Source organism: Nicotiana tomentosiformis, chromosome 9 (assembly GCF_000390325.3).
Source record: "Nicotiana tomentosiformis chromosome 9, ASM39032v3, whole genome shotgun sequence".
In the NCBI taxonomy this organism is placed as follows: domain Eukaryota; kingdom Viridiplantae; phylum Streptophyta; class Magnoliopsida; order Solanales; family Solanaceae; genus Nicotiana; species Nicotiana tomentosiformis.
Window position 1 is genome coordinate 85,426,980 of NC_090820.1, and position 16,121 is coordinate 85,443,100.

Sequence of the window (16,121 nt, forward strand, 5' to 3'; positions counted from 1 at the left end):
TGCAAACCTTTTCAGAAACAATGCCAGCAACTCTATAAATAGAGTTTGAATCCCAGAATCTTTCCTTACGAAATTTTCTGAGCTTCTTCTTCTTCTTCTTCTTCTTCTTCTTCTTCTGCACCATAAATTTCAGTGTGTTTTACAGCCTTCGAGTGGCTCGCTGTTCACCGGCGTTTTGGTACCAATACTCTGGTGAGTTAAATCGTTCTATACTGGAAGGATATATTCCAGCACCTCGGGTACTTGAGGGAAATAATTTTCTTTAGGACACACTGTGTATTCAGTGGGCTCGATTTATTCCTATACTGCTTTTTGTTTTTCAGAATCTATTTCGTTAAACAAGTATTACTAACTTTCTGTTTTATTTTTTCAGAAAGTTTAATTGTTTATTATAACAATACAGAATTATAACAATTTCGATTGTAAATGCTGTCCAAATATCAAGTTCAGCTACTTTTGAGTGTTGCAATATAGGTTTCAATTGTCAATGATGTCCATCTATCAAGTTCAACTACCCTCTAAGAGTTGCAATATGAACTTGCACCTCAAGCAGTGAAATAAACCAGAAAAAATATCTTCAAATTATCACACTAATTAGCTAAAAAATGTCAGAATGAAAAAGTGTTGAGTTACAAACTAAAGAATTCTAAAGATTGGACTTAAGTAATTGGATTGGGCTTACTGGCTTTAGGAGTTGGACAATTGACTTGGGTTAGGAAATGGTAACTTGGGTTGGACTTCTGAAATATTTTGGTACTTCGGTATTTTGGTATACCGAAGTATCAAAAGTTTAATATCGAACTTTTAAAATATTTATACCGAATTAGTACCAAAGAACAGAAGAACCGATACCGAATTAATTCGATCCGGTCCGATTTTTAGGTATTTTGGTTTTTATGCCCACCCCTACCATCGAACTTCGGAAGGTGACCAAGTGTTCCACCTTCTTCGAGAAACTCGAGTTAGCTATCACCAAATCAAATACTCTAGCAAAATCCAATAAAAGAAGTCCCTCCGCCATTTCTATCTCCAAAACTGAAGCCAACATGCACATCATCACAACCCCCAGACGTCGCACCAATGTGGTCGTTGAAATCTCCTCCTATGAAAAGCTTCTCGGTGTGTGGTATACCACACACCATCTCATCTAAATCCTCCCAGAAATGCCTTTTGACTTCCTCATCCAAGCCTGCTTCTCGGTGTACGGTATACCATGCACCATCTCATCCAAACATAAAATATTTTTGGAAAATATATAATTTAGGCAAACACTTTATGAGACGAGGGCAAGTGAGAATAGTAGGTTGGGATCTAAGGGCCAGAGTGGCAGCGGCGATATTAGGGAGGGGTGACGGGGGCAGGGGAAGGGGGGTGACGGGGAGGTAAGTGGAGGGTGGGGGTGGAGGTGGGGGTGGGGTTAGGGGTGGAGGGTGGCGGTGGAGAATAAGGCGGGCAAGGTTGAGAAAGAGTGTTGGAAAATATTTTTCCTCATTTTGATATAGAAGTCATTAATTGAAGGAAAATGAGTTCATGAGAAAAATATTTAAGCCAACCAAACATGGGGAAATTAAAAAATATTTTTCAGAAAATATTTTCCTTCATACCAAACATACCCTAAACACCACTAAGTAATAGTCTGGAACAAGTACAATAAATTCAACTAAATCCATTACTTTCGGCTCAATCCACAAGTATATATGGAAAAAAAATTATTTCTATTATATAGAAAAGCCATCATGGTCGACCAAGGGCAAACCCGTCATTTTAGATATTTTATATTTTCTTTTTCACAGCCCACAACGCACAAAAACCTTAGTCTAGAAATATCGACTCTTCCATCGCTTTTACTCCTATTCTCCTTCTTCTTCCGTAAAAAAAAAATATTCTCCATCTTCACACTTTTACAGAGAATACTCTTTCAGATGTGTGGAAAATAGATAGCATATTTAGTTAGATTTTTTCAGATTATATATGCTAAAATCCTCTCCTCTATCTGGAATTAGCTAATTTTGAGTTTTCCTCTAACACCTCTTTGTTTTAAACTTTTTTCCTTTCTGCTATATGTAATTGCAGGGGAAGATCACCATTCACCAGAGTAGGGGAAGTATGTCAAATACACATTAGTATTTCATATAATCATACTAGCAAAATCTATCGTTTCAGGTAGTTTCTTGAAATAAGGCTTTCAGGTTTAGGATTTTGTGTTATTCGCTGTATAATCAAAATTAAGGAGAGTGTTTGCTCTCTTTTGAAGTCTATTTACTGGCATTAACACTTACTGGACAAGATCTGATTTGTTTGGATATTTCATCTATTTGTTAAGCTTGAATTTGTTATTTTTCTCCTTTAATCCTTAGTTTGAAAAATTATCTAAGCCTATATTTATGTTTTTCGTTCATGAATAAAAATTTTCGCTAATTGAAATGGAGTTTTGTTAACCCAGATGTTACAATAGTAGTATATTAGTACTGGAATGCAAATGGCAACAATTTGATGCTCCATAAAATTACTACGTTATTTCTTTCACCACAACTTGGATATGAATGATTTTTCTTTTATTCAAAGAGGATAGGTTATCCTACAATTAATAGCAATAACTTGTTTATTGCCTTTCATTGAAGAGAATTTGAATAGAAAATGAAATTATTGTAAGATAAATTTGACTGAAAATGCTTACATGTTCAAGTAACAATGACGTTCCATTTCTGTTATGTTTTGAAAGGCCTTTTATAGCTTCCGGTTAAGAGTTGGTTAAGCCTTTTTTTCCCTTTCTTTCGACTATACTCTCTGATAAATTTGAGATCTTACATATGACTTCTTATAGTTTGGCCTATCTTTAAACATGACTTACTAAATTTGTGATTTCGTGATTAACTGGAAATGAATCCCCCTTTTTTTAGGCTGTTACCGTTCCATGTTAGAAAATCTATTATTGAATAATTGAATGTATGTTATATTTGATTTCTCATAACTCTATTGGACAAATTCCTTTAGAAAATATTTTCTTAGTAGAAACTTCTCAGTTAATTCCATATTAAATATGGGTATACTCCAACCTCTATCCTGAAGGTTCTCTTCTCAAGTTCTTCAAGGAATGACTATTAGCTTCTAGCTGCAATATTTTTGTCTCTGTAGTGTCAGATGCATTATGTTATATTGTCAAAAGTAGGTCATATGTTCATCTTATTGTATTTTGAGATTTCCCTCAATCTTATTTAATGTCGTAGAAGAGTGATACCTGGAAAAAGTTAAACTTTTTCGATGGAGTATTTCAACAGTTAATTACTCCTAAAAGATCATTTTATTATGTTGGTAGTCATTTTTATGTGTATTTTTAAAGATTATCCTATCTAATAAGGTATTTATATTTAGCTTTTTAATTCCTTTTCAACTATTTTGTGTTTTTTTTAAATTTTATTTTACTATGACTTTTCGTATTCTGATATCTAGAGTCTCACTTGTTGATGAAAAAAGAAAAACACACGTAGAGCTGAAAGTTCTGTGCTTATAAAATAAAATAAGAGCTTGCTTGGACTTGGTGGCTCTTATGTTCAACTGAAAATTTATGGTGACTTTTTCTTTAATTTTTAGAAGTTTATTCTGTTGTATTGGATTTTTACTAGGTTGAAACTTTAGAAGTTCCATTAAGTTGGCGGGAAAAAGAGCCGATTAAGAAAAAGATTGAAGTGAAAAAGTTTGTAATTCTGAATCATGTATGTTTAATTATATGTTGAGGTGTTATCACAAAAGTGTCATACTGTCATGAATAAAAGTTGAAACAAGAACCTTAACAAATTCTAGAATATTAGGTATGTGGAGGGGGACTAGGAAACGTTGATAGGTTTATGAAACTCAAGATGAGGTAATAGTTTATGCAACTTCTTGCTGAACTACCGTGCTCCTCCTTTTACTATGCATGTCTAAGACCTCTAAGGAATTAAAGGTTGTTATACAACAGGCTTCAAGAATTAAAATAAAATAGATTCTCCAAATTCATGCGCTTCATTCGAGAAAAGGGACTAAATACTTTGAATTTATTGTTGGAGCTACTCAAAAATTTTACAAGCTCAAAATGTAAATCATTATCATCATCAAGTTTTAAATTAGGTATCAATTATTGTAATTATAACTAATGTGAATATATCAAAAAGGTAAGTACTTTAATTGATGTTGTTACAAGTAAAATCCTCTATCTGAAATATAGAAAATGAAATATCATTGTTTTTATCTTGATTTAAATTAATGTTGACTATTATTCTTTTTCTACTTTCGATGTTAATATTAGCTAAATTCTACTAGATTTGGTCTGTAGGCCATAAGAGGGGCCTCGTGAATTTACATCAATGCTTCATTTGTATTTTCCGATTGGTTTGCTTGTGTTGTTGCCCCTTTTTTTAAATCTTTCATGAGTCGAGGGTTTACTAGAAGAAACCTTTCTGCCTTCTTAAAGGTAGGGGTAAGGTCAGTGTAGACACTACCCTCTCTAGGCCTCACTTGTGAGATTACACTTAATTTGTTGTAGTTCTTTCGTTTGTGTACTTAGTGGAGAAGCTCAATTATCAAGCATCATAAGTAGGATGTTTCTTTGTATGATGAAAGTTTTAACGCATTATTGTAATGATCTATTGGCTAATAATTTAAAACTTCCATGTTCGCAGAATGGAGCGCATATATCTTTGTTGGATGCTCGAGATGAGTTAGCTCCATACAAAATCGAATTGAAGGGAAAATTAGACTATCTTGATACTATATTGGTCTCAAAACCTGTCATACCCGATCAATGATGGTTGTAGGGATGACCTTTGCCCGCTAGAGCCTAGAAAGTGAAAAGGCATCTGAAAGTAATTTTATTTTCTAAAGATCATTGTTTATGCGAACTGATAACTTGGATACGATATTATTTATTGTGCTAACTCCAATGCTCAGATTATAGGCACCAAATCTACTAAGCTTCATCTTGTAAAATAAAAGTGTACTATCTCTATCCAAGAGTCTTTAAACTTAACTACAAACTTGAAAATGTTCTACTCTGATAAAATAATAAAATAAAAAAGAAGAGCGCTAAGCTCTGGTAGGTCCATTTGAGTGAGCTTAGTTTGCAGTAATTTAAATTTATTTGTAAGGTGCTACTTCATAAGCACAACGTTGGGCCCGTGCTCAGCACGGGCTTGGCATCATCTAATGTAAATAAATATATGTTAATATATGTATATTTAGTATTCTCATAGATGTGAATATTGTGCCCCTTTCCAATGATGCCTCAATTTTTGTCTCTTCTATGCAATTTCACATCAAAATAAATTAATCACAAATAGTAATTCCATATTCTACAATATTGGGCTCGTGCTATGCACGGGCAGAAGCCATCTAGTATATATAGATATATACTAGGCTCATTCTCAACACCAATACCAAACGGAAAATATCATCCCTCAGATTTTCGCTGGATTACGAAGATATTTCATTTTCACCAGGGTTGTCATTTCAATAACATTGACTCATTTCTACCGTGCTCTGTCATCTCCAACACGCTTAAGGCCTATGACCAACTTGCAAAAGTCGCTAAACTAGTTACTAAAAATCTCAATCATATTTATGACAACAAATTAGGGAAGACACATAATATAACATCACCAACCAATTGGATTAGACAGATAATGCAATCTCTCTCTGTTAGTACTCATACCACCTTGGGTTGGATCTGTTCAAAGTCAAAAACCTCAAACATGAGGCGTCTTACATCCGGCTTCCCATATATAGCATAAGAGAGTCCATGAATAGCTTGTTGAACAGAAGTTGTAGCTGGATTTCTGAGCCTACGGTTATGTTCGAATGCATCCTGAACCTCTTCGCTATAAATGATCAAGCGATGGAGATTCTTTTCTCGCAAATATCTCCCGCAGAATTTGTTCATCAAGATACGTCGGTGTTTCTCTTGCAACCATCTCCCAGGAGCGTCGAGATGCTTCATAAGTAACCTTTCCGCCATTACCAAATCCTGTATCACGAGAAGGAAACCATCAACTATTGCTACCACTGAACTTGAAAGAAAACTGTTATGCTTGTGCAGACAGGGTAGGCACTGAGTGTCCATTAGCAATCGTTCTTTAACTAGAGAAAACCGGAACTTTTTCCTGTCAAATGGACAGAAAAGTGGTTTCTTTTTCCAGTATTGAGATCGTGATCCAAATACAAACCAGAAAATGGAATAAAAGAAAGCAATGCAACCAAAGAAATCTGACTGAAATATTACAACTACCTAAAAGGGCAAAACCATTGTCACTGATCTTCAATTTTTAGAAGTTAAGCTCTTTCTACCTTTACGAATTTTACACTCTAACCAATGCTTGATTAACAATGGACGAACTGCTTTTACGAAAAAGTAAACAACTACCTACTTCAGCAATTCTAAGAAAGGATAAAATACTACTTTCCATAATTTTAGGCAGAGTGGATAGTCAGTGGTCGTCAAACTAAGATGTAACTAACCAAAAACCCATTATATTAGACACGAAGAAATGGACAATTATGGAATCCTCAAATATAGCACTTTTGCAGCTAAACTGGTGAACCACCTTGGGACGCGGAGACCCACGCAAGTGCCTAATTGATAATTGAGACATCATGGTTGGACAATCACTGAACCATTGTATCTGACATGGATCTTTGTCCACAAGAACAAGAAAATCCAGGAAATCCATACGATAGGATCAACATTGTCAGATCCTATGCAAAAAAGATATTCTCTCTTCTTTTAATAGCTGAAAGTAGCTTCTTGAAGAAACTACCGACGAAGGGTACAGACTGTATACCTTCATGTATATATAAATCCAAAACTTCAAATGGACCATATAAACCAACTAAATCTCAATACCATCCCTTTTATGCAGCAATGTAATCCCGTACAACAATTCTTCCTTTTTACAGACATTGCCACACTCTATAGGTCTCTAAGACGAGGATTTGGTTATTAACCCTAAGAGGTGCCCATAGACAGGTGAGCTCATCTTCTACAGGAGATAGAAAAAACTGCTTTATGGAGAGGTCAAGGAGTGCATTACCATCTTCCAATGAAGTTCTAAAAACCCCTTTCAATACTTCTCACAAGATCTTCTGGTTAAGTTCTATTCCAAAGTTAGAATGTAACAAAACTCCGATTGTATTATTAGTTATTACAGCCCATTTATGGATTATGTAAAACAATGGTTTGCCACCTGAACTTAGGCTCATAGATCAGAAATCCATTAATATTTAATCAAATAATAATTACAGAGAACAGTATACCACATTAATTAGTTAAACATTGTCTTTACCTGCCACTTTCTCTTGTTTTTCTTTTGAGGTATTTCCCAAAACTTGCTACAAAAGAAAGACAAACTGCTTTCCTTTGATGAATTTGTTAATGACAATAATAGATATATTTAGAAAGTATAAATATACTATCTATGGGCTTTTGGTTAAATGAATATAAAGTACATCGTTTAGAGTACAATCTTAATCTATTATTAACATTCTTGCTTCATATTTATGATACTGAAAGAATGGACAATTGGAGTTGAAGTTATTGATTGGTACTTTTCAAAAAAAAAAATCATCCAAGAATTAGTGAAGCAAGTTTTGTTTTTCTTTTTTTATTTAATGATGAGCTGAGATGATGACATACAAAGCAGAATACAGAGACACTCTCTCAGGCTGACTTAAGCATTCTGAACTAGTTTATGCGCCATAGACGAGCACAACAACAACTATGCCTCAATCACAAGCAAGTTGGGGTCAGTTATATGAATCCTCACTAACCATGCCGCTCCATTTAAGCTCATCTCAGATGCACATACCACAAAAATGTATCATACTCAGCAGAATTTTATACATGCACAGGCGAATAGGAGTTCCTGAATCACCGCTAGCTTATTTTAGTCAATCGTTTGCTGCATATTAGCTTGCTAACTTTGTCCTCTTTATTATCAGAAAACTAATTTGAAAAATAGTACCTGAATTTTTTGGCCAAGGTATTCTAGCCGCTCATAGCAAAACCTCGGATGCTCAAACTTGTATTTTGATGGGTGCAAGAAAGAGAGCTGCAGTTTATATAGCAGAAAAATTCACAGAATAGGTCAGTTAAGAGATTGCAAACTAGAATATTAATGCTAGATTTATGGAAAGAGACATGACACTGATATATAAACAAAGACCATAGACAATGAGACTTAAATCAAAATGGAGTAAAAGAATGTAAGGTCTTTCAAACAGGAGGGGAACAATAATTTAAACATGGACACAATTATGGATCTGGAAATACAGAAGAAAAGTTCCGGGTAAAGTAAACAAAAAGATTGGAATTGATAATTGACCTCCAGCAGATAGTTAAAGTTGCATGGCCATAATAATAACAGAAGGCTAAATAGGAATCGACACCGTAAAGGCATATGCAGTTTGTACTCTACTATAACTCCTTGTTAAACGTCTGCTAACTAGAAATTCAAACTATACAAGCTTTACTAATCCATAGTTCCAATAAGAACGAGACAAGTAGTGATGTGTACATGTTCCGCATAATAGAGTAAATACCTGTAAACCAAGTCCAAGTTCAATATTTCTGGCTTCAGTAATATCAGGGATCCTATCATTCATTGCCAATGGGTATCCCAATGTCTGCATAACTTGAGGTCTGCTGGTATAATCCCATACATTACCACGGAACCTATGCATACCTGGTGGAACACATGCCCTGAAAACCCTTGGGTGTGCAAAAAGAGCATCCTCCGGAAGCTGTCAATCATAAATGCAAAAATGAATAAGCAATTTGAATTGAGATGGTCATTTTCTTTCTTCAAGTTGCAATTGTTTGCACTGATGTATTTGAGGAAGCAATTTATATCAAGGTGAATAATATGCATTAACGTGGTTAGAAGTCTTTAAGGTGAATAATAAGCAATTTGAATTGAGATGGTCATTTTCTTTCTTCAAGTTGCAATTGTTTGGACTGATGTATTTGAGGAAGCAATTTATATCAAGGTGAATAATATGCATTAACGTGGTTAGAAGTCTTTAACGAGCCAGAGAAGGAGACACTACTTAAACTACTAAAGATCTAAAGGATGGGGGTAAAATCCATCCACTTTAGTACCTTAATCCAAATGGTAGCAAGAATAATTTCAAGACAACAAAGAGAAAGTCTATCTGGTAACATTAAACTAATTCTCACCCTGAAACTTCAAAGGGAATAACAGCATTTGTATAACGAGATATGTATCACGTTATACTCCGTATGTACCCCGTACACTAGCCTCTGGCATGTGATCCTCAACTTTTACGATGCGATTGATACTAGAGAAGTGACAGTTCATCCTTTTCTTTCTCCTGTTTTTTCCCCTGCTTTTTCTCAAGAGGAGGCTAACATTGTTGCTTGTTTCAGTCAGTATCTTTAAGTTATTAGAAATTTATCCAAAAAGAACACTCTTTAGTCACTTGAGAAAGTTAGAGAAAAATTAGGGTATGAATCCATGATAATTATAAGCACCAGGACTTGTTCTGCATCAAATATAAGAAATTTGCTATAACAACAGCCAACATAGTGGGCAAGAAGCATTATAGGAAATGCTAGTCCATTCATTGGATTTCAGGGTTCCACTTTTAATCAACGGTAGCAAAAGCATTCTTAATAGTACAAGTAGAGTAATATAAAAGAGAGATACTGGAAAATAGGAACTGAGGAGAAAGACGCTTAACAGAAATGTGACCCTGAAAGATCGAGTGAATAACATAGAAAGCTATATAAGATATATGTTCAGATCTTGCCTTATAAGAAGCAACATCCTGCCAACTAAGCTTTCTCCCTTCAAATTCTACAGAGACATAGTCTACATCTTCCAACTGTCTCCTCAATTTAGGCTGGCAATCTTCAGCCTCAGGATCCATTCCACACACTTCAAATAGGACACGATAAACTTCAGGCATCCCAAAACACAAGTATATTGCTCCAAACAAAGCCCAGAACACAGATCTGCCAATATAATCATTGAATCCAAGCAAGTATGAGAAAGTTATAGTAGCTAGGCAGCTATATAGCATCACAAGAACACAAAGCTTATATGGTTACAAAATTCAGGAGACAGAAGGGCGTCAGAGAAACAGGTGCTACCAAAGGAGACCTGTACAGGGAATATTAAAGTTTCTTTTTCTTTCCGAAAAGGGTATATGATATATTATAGTTCAAAGTACATAGTCTGGAAATCCCAAACACTCTTATTAGAAGAGGAATTATCGCCCTTTCCTTTCAATGTACCTCCTTGAAATATTCGGAAAACAGTTAATGACAAACATGTCCACCCATGGTCAGTAAAAAGGCGAGGGGCAGCTGCAGGAAATACATGAACCAAAATGTCCTCTTAACACATATATAGCTTTATGCATCCTAACCTCTTAATAGGGACATAAGAAGCACCGAATGTAGACATTTCTACTGTAATCACTATCCAAACTAATTCAATCTACTTAACATTTTCAGTATAAGCTTTGTCGACTCCTAAGTATGTCATCTTGATCAAAGTTCTTCTCTTCCTAACAATACCACCTTCTTTTGTGTTTCCAAAATTATTCTGATACTTCCACTCCACATACTATTATCATGAAACAGTTCAGGCATTGCCACATCCTAACTTAGGTCTACCGGATCATGCAATAAAGCTCATACTTTAAAAAAAAAAAAGGTGGATTAAAAGCTCATATTTTGGGAAGAAAAACTCATCGACCACACTGTTTAATGGTCGATCATGACGATCATTCCAGAACTAAGGAAGCCAAAAAACTCTAATATAGCAAGAGCGGCAAGGAAAGGAGTTCTGTTGACTGCTGAGAGGTGGGGGATGTAGGGCATGCACACAGGGATTACTAATAAATTATTCAAGAGCATGAAATGATGAACTAAAACTAAACGAGTACAATTATCAAGGTTCCACCAAAAAATCTGCAACTACATGAAAATTGAAATGATGAAATAAAACTAAACGAATCCGATTATATTTTATAGAGTTCATTAACATAGCTTTTTTCTGGCCTATGTATCCAACTGAAATAGAACAGCAACTACCAAATGCAAATCAAAGAACCAAGATAGTATAACTTACTTGACAGGCGGTTCCCTATCGAGCCTCTTTAACTTATCCATATCATCATATGGAAAAATCAAATTCTGCAAGCTAGCATTTTTAATCCACTTAGGCAGATACCTTTTCCCAATCAAAGCATACACCCTTTCCCTCATTGGACCGGGCGACTCCCTAGGATACCTTTGCAAGAAAAACTCACACAAACACAATTCAAGAACATACTGTCCTAAAAAACCCAATCTTGAATGCCCCGACCTCACGTGCCTCGCATTAGTCCTCTCACACTTAGGATGCTGAAACGCTAAATACAACAATGTATCAAATTGTTTCGCCGGATTTTCATCCCCAAAACTTTCAGATGGCTCTAAAGGGTACCCTAAAGCTTGTTTAACCTCAAGCAAATACTCATCAATCCAAGATTTATCAGCATTATTGAGTCTTGAACAAGGTAAACAAGAACTCAATAAAGGGAATGATTTTAAAGACAATTGTGGACTATTAAGGAATCTTTCAGCTAACTTAGCATCATCTAAAGGGGGTTTTAGGATAAATCTTTTTGGGGGTACTTTTCTTTTAGGGGATACTACTTTTTTACGCTCTGCTAATTCTTTGAGGAGTCTTTGTGGACTATTTTGAGGGAGCTCTTTTGGGTCTACTGCAACTGCTAGAACATGAATTTTTGGTGCAAGTTTGAAACTTTTTACATGGGTTTGGAGAGAAAAGTGTGAAAATGAGGATGAAAAGGAGAGATCAAATGAGTTGGGTTTGAAAGTTGAACACAACTCCATGGCCATATTTTAAGAGTATAAAAGCAACTGGGGTTAATAAAACTTCTGAAGTTTTCAGTTCATTATTTGAAAGAGGTTTTTGCAGGGTTTTTGCTAGAAGATAGAAACAGGGAGGGGATAAGGTGTTGAATTATTTTTTTGCTTTGGCAATATTCCGACGATAGGATGAAGGGAACTCGTCAAGTGGATATTTCTGTAAGCAGGCTTTGGTTTGGGCTGGTTTTCGATTTTGGAGTTCATTTATTGGGCCGAATCTGTATTAGTTCAAACATAGCCAGATTTACAAGTGGTAATTGAAAAATAGCCACGGTTTCCAAAATAATCAAAATTTAGTCATTTTTCATGTAAAGATAAATTTGAACGAAAACACTGTTCAAAATCTGGAAAATATTCTAGCATAATATACTGGAGTTCGAATTTTTTTACATGTGAACTTTCAGCATAATATACTGGTCCAACATAATATGCTGGAAGTTCATACACATGTGTTCCAATCTCCAGTATATTATGCTGAAGTTCCAGCATAATATCCTGGAAGTTCATACACAGGTGCACCAATATCCAGTATGTTATGTTGGAACTTTCTGTGTTGTAGCAAAATAATGGCTATTTTTCAATGACTTTGCAAACGCTGACTATTTTTCAATTACCAGTCTGAAAACTGGCTAGCCCGTGCTATTTTGACCTTCATTTTATGTGCGTATTAAGAGGAAATAGTACCAGGTAGCCACTTTTAGGATTGCTATTTAAATTTATTCAGAGTTAGGGGTGGCCATAATACCTACCGAACCGAAAAAATCGGCCGAATCAAAAATTTCGGTTTATTCGGTTTCGGTTTTTCATTTTATTCGGTCGGTTTGCGGTTTATAGTTTTAAAAAAGTTTGGTGTTCAGTCGACGATTGGTTTTAACGGTTCGGTTTTTGATTAAACTGAAAAACCGAAGTTTTTTACCCGCTTTTGGACTCTTAGTCCCTTGCCCTGTTACTCTGGCTTTTTTACACGCTTGATCCTTTTTAACTATTATTTAAAAAAATAGCATCATTTATTGTTTATTCCATAAAAAGTACTTTTTTTTTCATTATTAGCATATTATAAAAATTAACCTCAATATTTAATAAGTTAACTGACTCACTAATCACAGAAAGTACTTTTTTGTCCATCTCCATTCTCAATGTCTATCTAGAGGAAGAAGTGTTTGTCAAGCAATCTACTGTCTTTGAAAACAAGGAATGTCCTGATCATAAGTACAAGCTTGACAAGGCACTTTACGAACTCAAGCAGGCTCCAAGAGCATGGTATGAAAGATTGTCTAAATTCTTGCTTGAGCATGGCTACAAGAGAGGTAAAATTGACAATACTTTATTCTTGAAAGAAAAAGGTAAAGATCTCTTGGTAGTTCAAATATATGTTGATGATATAATCTTTGGAGCAACTACAGATAGGTAAGTAAAGAATTTGCTAAGCTAATGGGGAGTGAATTTTAAATGAGTATGATGGGTGAGATTAATTTATTCTTAGGCTTACAAATTAAAAAAAAATCAAATGGAACTATGATCCATCAGCAGAAGTATGTGAAGGAGTTCCTAAAAGGTTTAAAATAGAAGATTCCAAAAAAAATTGACACTCTTATAGCAACAACCACAAAATTGGATATAGATGAACTTGGTTCATCTGTTAATCAGAAGATATATTGGAGAATGATTGGCTCTTTGTTATATCTCACTGCTAGTAGACATGACATTATTTTTCAATGTAGGCCTTTGTGCTAGATTTCAGGAAAATCCAAAGGAGTCTCACTTGACAGCTGTCGAGAGGATCTTGAGATACCTAAAAGGCACCACTGATCTCTACCTATGGTATCCAAAAGGTAGTAATTTCAACTTAGTGGGATATGCTGATGCTGATTATACAGGTTTTCTTATGGATAAAAAGAGCACTTCAGGTATGGCACACTTTTTTGGCTCATGTATTGTGTCTTGGGCCACCAAAAAGCAAAATTATGTCGCCTTGTCTACTGTTGAAGTTGAGTATGTGGCTGATGCCTCATGTTTTGCTCAATTGTGTTGGATCAAACATCAATTAATGGACTTTGGAATTGATGTAGGTTGTATCCCCATTTTTTGTGATAACACTAGCGTAATTAGTATGATCAAGAACCCGGTTCATCATAAAAGAACTAAGCACATAAATGTTAGGCATTACTTTTTGAGGTACAACTATGAGAAAGGTTTGATTACTGTGGAATTTTGTGCTACTGACAAGCAAATAGCTGACATCTTCATAAAAGCTCTAAGTAGACATCACTTTGAAAGGAACATGTTAGAATTGGGGATGATTATTATCACCTAAAGGAACCAGTTCTAACTCAATAATTGGCTAGATAATTTATGATTTTTGTAAATAATTAGATTAGATTTTGCTCAGTCTCATACTTTTATTAGTAGACTCTTGTGCCATTTGCTAAAATGTCTCATTAATCTCTAATGATATTATCTTTATTTTCTTAAAAAATTCAGACTTACACAAGAGAATTTTCAGTGAAGAACTTGGTTCATCAAGATTACATGGTACGTACTCTCCTCTCCGCATATTATGAAATAATTGTATTTGAATCATGATAAAAAAGAGAGTCAATCTCCCTCAACTCTATCCGTTACAAACAAACCAGTTTCACCAAAAAGAGTCCCACGGGCCATAATTGCCTAGAATCTAGGGAAGAGTCCAACGTCCATTCAAACTGACTTTCCCAAATTGATTAAAACTCTGAACTTCAAGTAGTAGCCATTACCCACTCCAACTCTCCCTCTTTAAATAGATTAGACTTTAACCATTTCTTCATTTCTAATCTTTCAAGACGCCAAAATTCTCTCTATCTTCTCTCATATCTTCTACACACACATCTGTTCTACACACATCAATGGCAAACATTTATAAAAACCCTTCTTCACCATCCAAAGAACCATCACCCACACCTTCAACCACCCCTACCTCCAAGAAAGGACGAGTCAAGGTTCTTGCTCATAAACAATGGCTGGCGGTGAACTATTAAAGAAATTAGACGAGAAATTAAAGGCCAGTCAAGAAGAGAACCCCAAAAAATCAGAAGAATCTTTCAAGTCTGCAGTTGAGGGGGAAGAACTTGTTTCGTCTGAAGCGGAACAGGTAACTTCTGGGCTAAACACTTATGTAATTTCTGATGTGGCTAAAAATCTAGAGAATAGATTTGTTCTTGTTTGTACTATACAGGAGTAGAGCCCGAGTCTATTGAATTGGTGGTAAAAATAAAAAGGGAAAATAAGAAGAGAGTGAGGGTGATACATGAGATGTGAGAGGAAAGAGAGAAAAAGGAGTAACTGAATCTTCACCTACTCCTGTTGGATTGACTGAGGGAACATGGGCAATGGTGATATGGAGTGAGGAAGCTATTGAGGAGGAAGAAAGTTAGAGAGAAGAAGAAGGTAGTGAATCTGGAGATGCAAGTGCAGTTGAGGGGCTGGTTAGGTTGAGGAAGAGGTTCCAAGAACTTGTTCCATCTATGAAGGAACCCCTCGAAGATCTACTAAAAAGGGCATTTGGTAGCTAGAATCCAAAGAAAAAGAAAAGTTCAGGAGTTAAAATCCCTGGAACCGCTAAGGCACACAAAAAGAGAAAGGTTGCCTCTTTTATCTCTATAGAGACTCCTCCTAAAAGAGGAAGAGCTACAAGGAGTCAAATGAAGCAGAGTGAGGCTGAACTTGAAAGGGCCTTAGAAGAGAGTAAAAGAAAAGTTGCCGCAAAGGGAAAGAAGAAAGTGAGTGAACCCGTTGAGGTAATTGAAATTGAGGAGATGGATCTGGTCCTTCACAATGAAGATGAGGCAGAGGAGGTGGAGGTTGTGACTCCAAAAGCAAATAAAGGAAAGATTTCCAAAAGGAATTGCCCTTCAAAGCATTTTGATACAGAGCCTCCTGCCTTGGCAAAAAGAATCAGGTCTGCCAGAAAATCAAGGAAAGTGCAAGTAGTGGAAGAAGAAGAGAGTGAGGAATAAGAGGAAACTGATGAAGAATAGGACAATATGATGAAGTTTGGAAAGAGAACAATTTTGAAGGGTAAACTCCTCAGGGACTTGGAGGATGAAGGAATGGTGATGCTGGTAGAGAAGCTAGAATTTCAGGGATGGAAGGACTTGGTCCTTCAGCTAGAAGGAAAACTAGCCCGAGCAGAAATTGTGGAGTTCTTGGCTAA

General features: G+C 35.6%; 2 protein-coding genes across 3 annotated transcripts; one reads left to right on the forward strand and one right to left on the reverse strand.

Annotated features, from left to right (window-relative positions):
- Positions 1-5,437: 5,437 nt before the first annotated feature.
- Positions 5,438-12,056, reverse strand: LOC104101674 (ribonuclease III domain-containing protein RNC1, chloroplastic). Of its 2 annotated transcripts, XM_009609162.4 has the most exons (5): positions 11,127-12,056; positions 9,799-10,003; positions 8,569-8,769; positions 7,992-8,078; positions 5,438-5,998 (listed from the first exon to the last, which is right to left on the reverse strand). In XM_009609162.4, exons 1-5 carry the CDS (start codon positions 11,900-11,902, stop codon positions 5,681-5,683), a joined length of 1,587 nt encoding a protein of 528 aa, XP_009607457.1. In that variant the 5' UTR covers positions 11,903-12,056; the 3' UTR covers positions 5,438-5,680. The 2 variants fall into 2 exon arrangements, with proteins under 2 accessions (XP_009607457.1, XP_033513386.1); XM_033657495.2 differs by lacking the exons at positions 9,799-10,003; positions 11,127-12,056 and adding an exon at positions 9,206-9,766.
- A 1,575-nt stretch (positions 12,057-13,631) lies between these two features.
- On the forward strand, positions 13,632-14,246 carry LOC138899127 (secreted RxLR effector protein 161-like). Its single transcript, XM_070185249.1, has one exon. The coding sequence runs from the start codon at positions 13,632-13,634 to the stop codon at positions 14,244-14,246; it is 615 nt and encodes a 204-aa protein (XP_070041350.1).
- The last annotated feature ends 1,875 nt before the right edge of the window (positions 14,247-16,121 follow it).

Coding starts and splice junctions, on each gene's coding strand:
- LOC104101674 (XM_009609162.4), bottom strand. CDS start 11,902: ATGGCCATGGAGTTGTGTTCAACTTTCAAACCCAACTCATTTGATCTC. Junction 10,004..11,126: donor GATAGGGAACCGCCTGTCAA/GTAAGTTATACT, acceptor TTATATTGGCAG/ATCTGTGTTCTGGGCTTTGT. Junction 8,770..9,798: donor AGGATGTTGCTTCTTATAAG/GCAAGATCTGAA, acceptor TATGATTGACAG/CTTCCGGAGGATGCTCTTTT.
- LOC138899127 (XM_070185249.1), top strand. CDS start 13,632: ATGACATTATTTTTCAATGTAGGCCTTTGTGCTAGATTTCAGGAAAAT.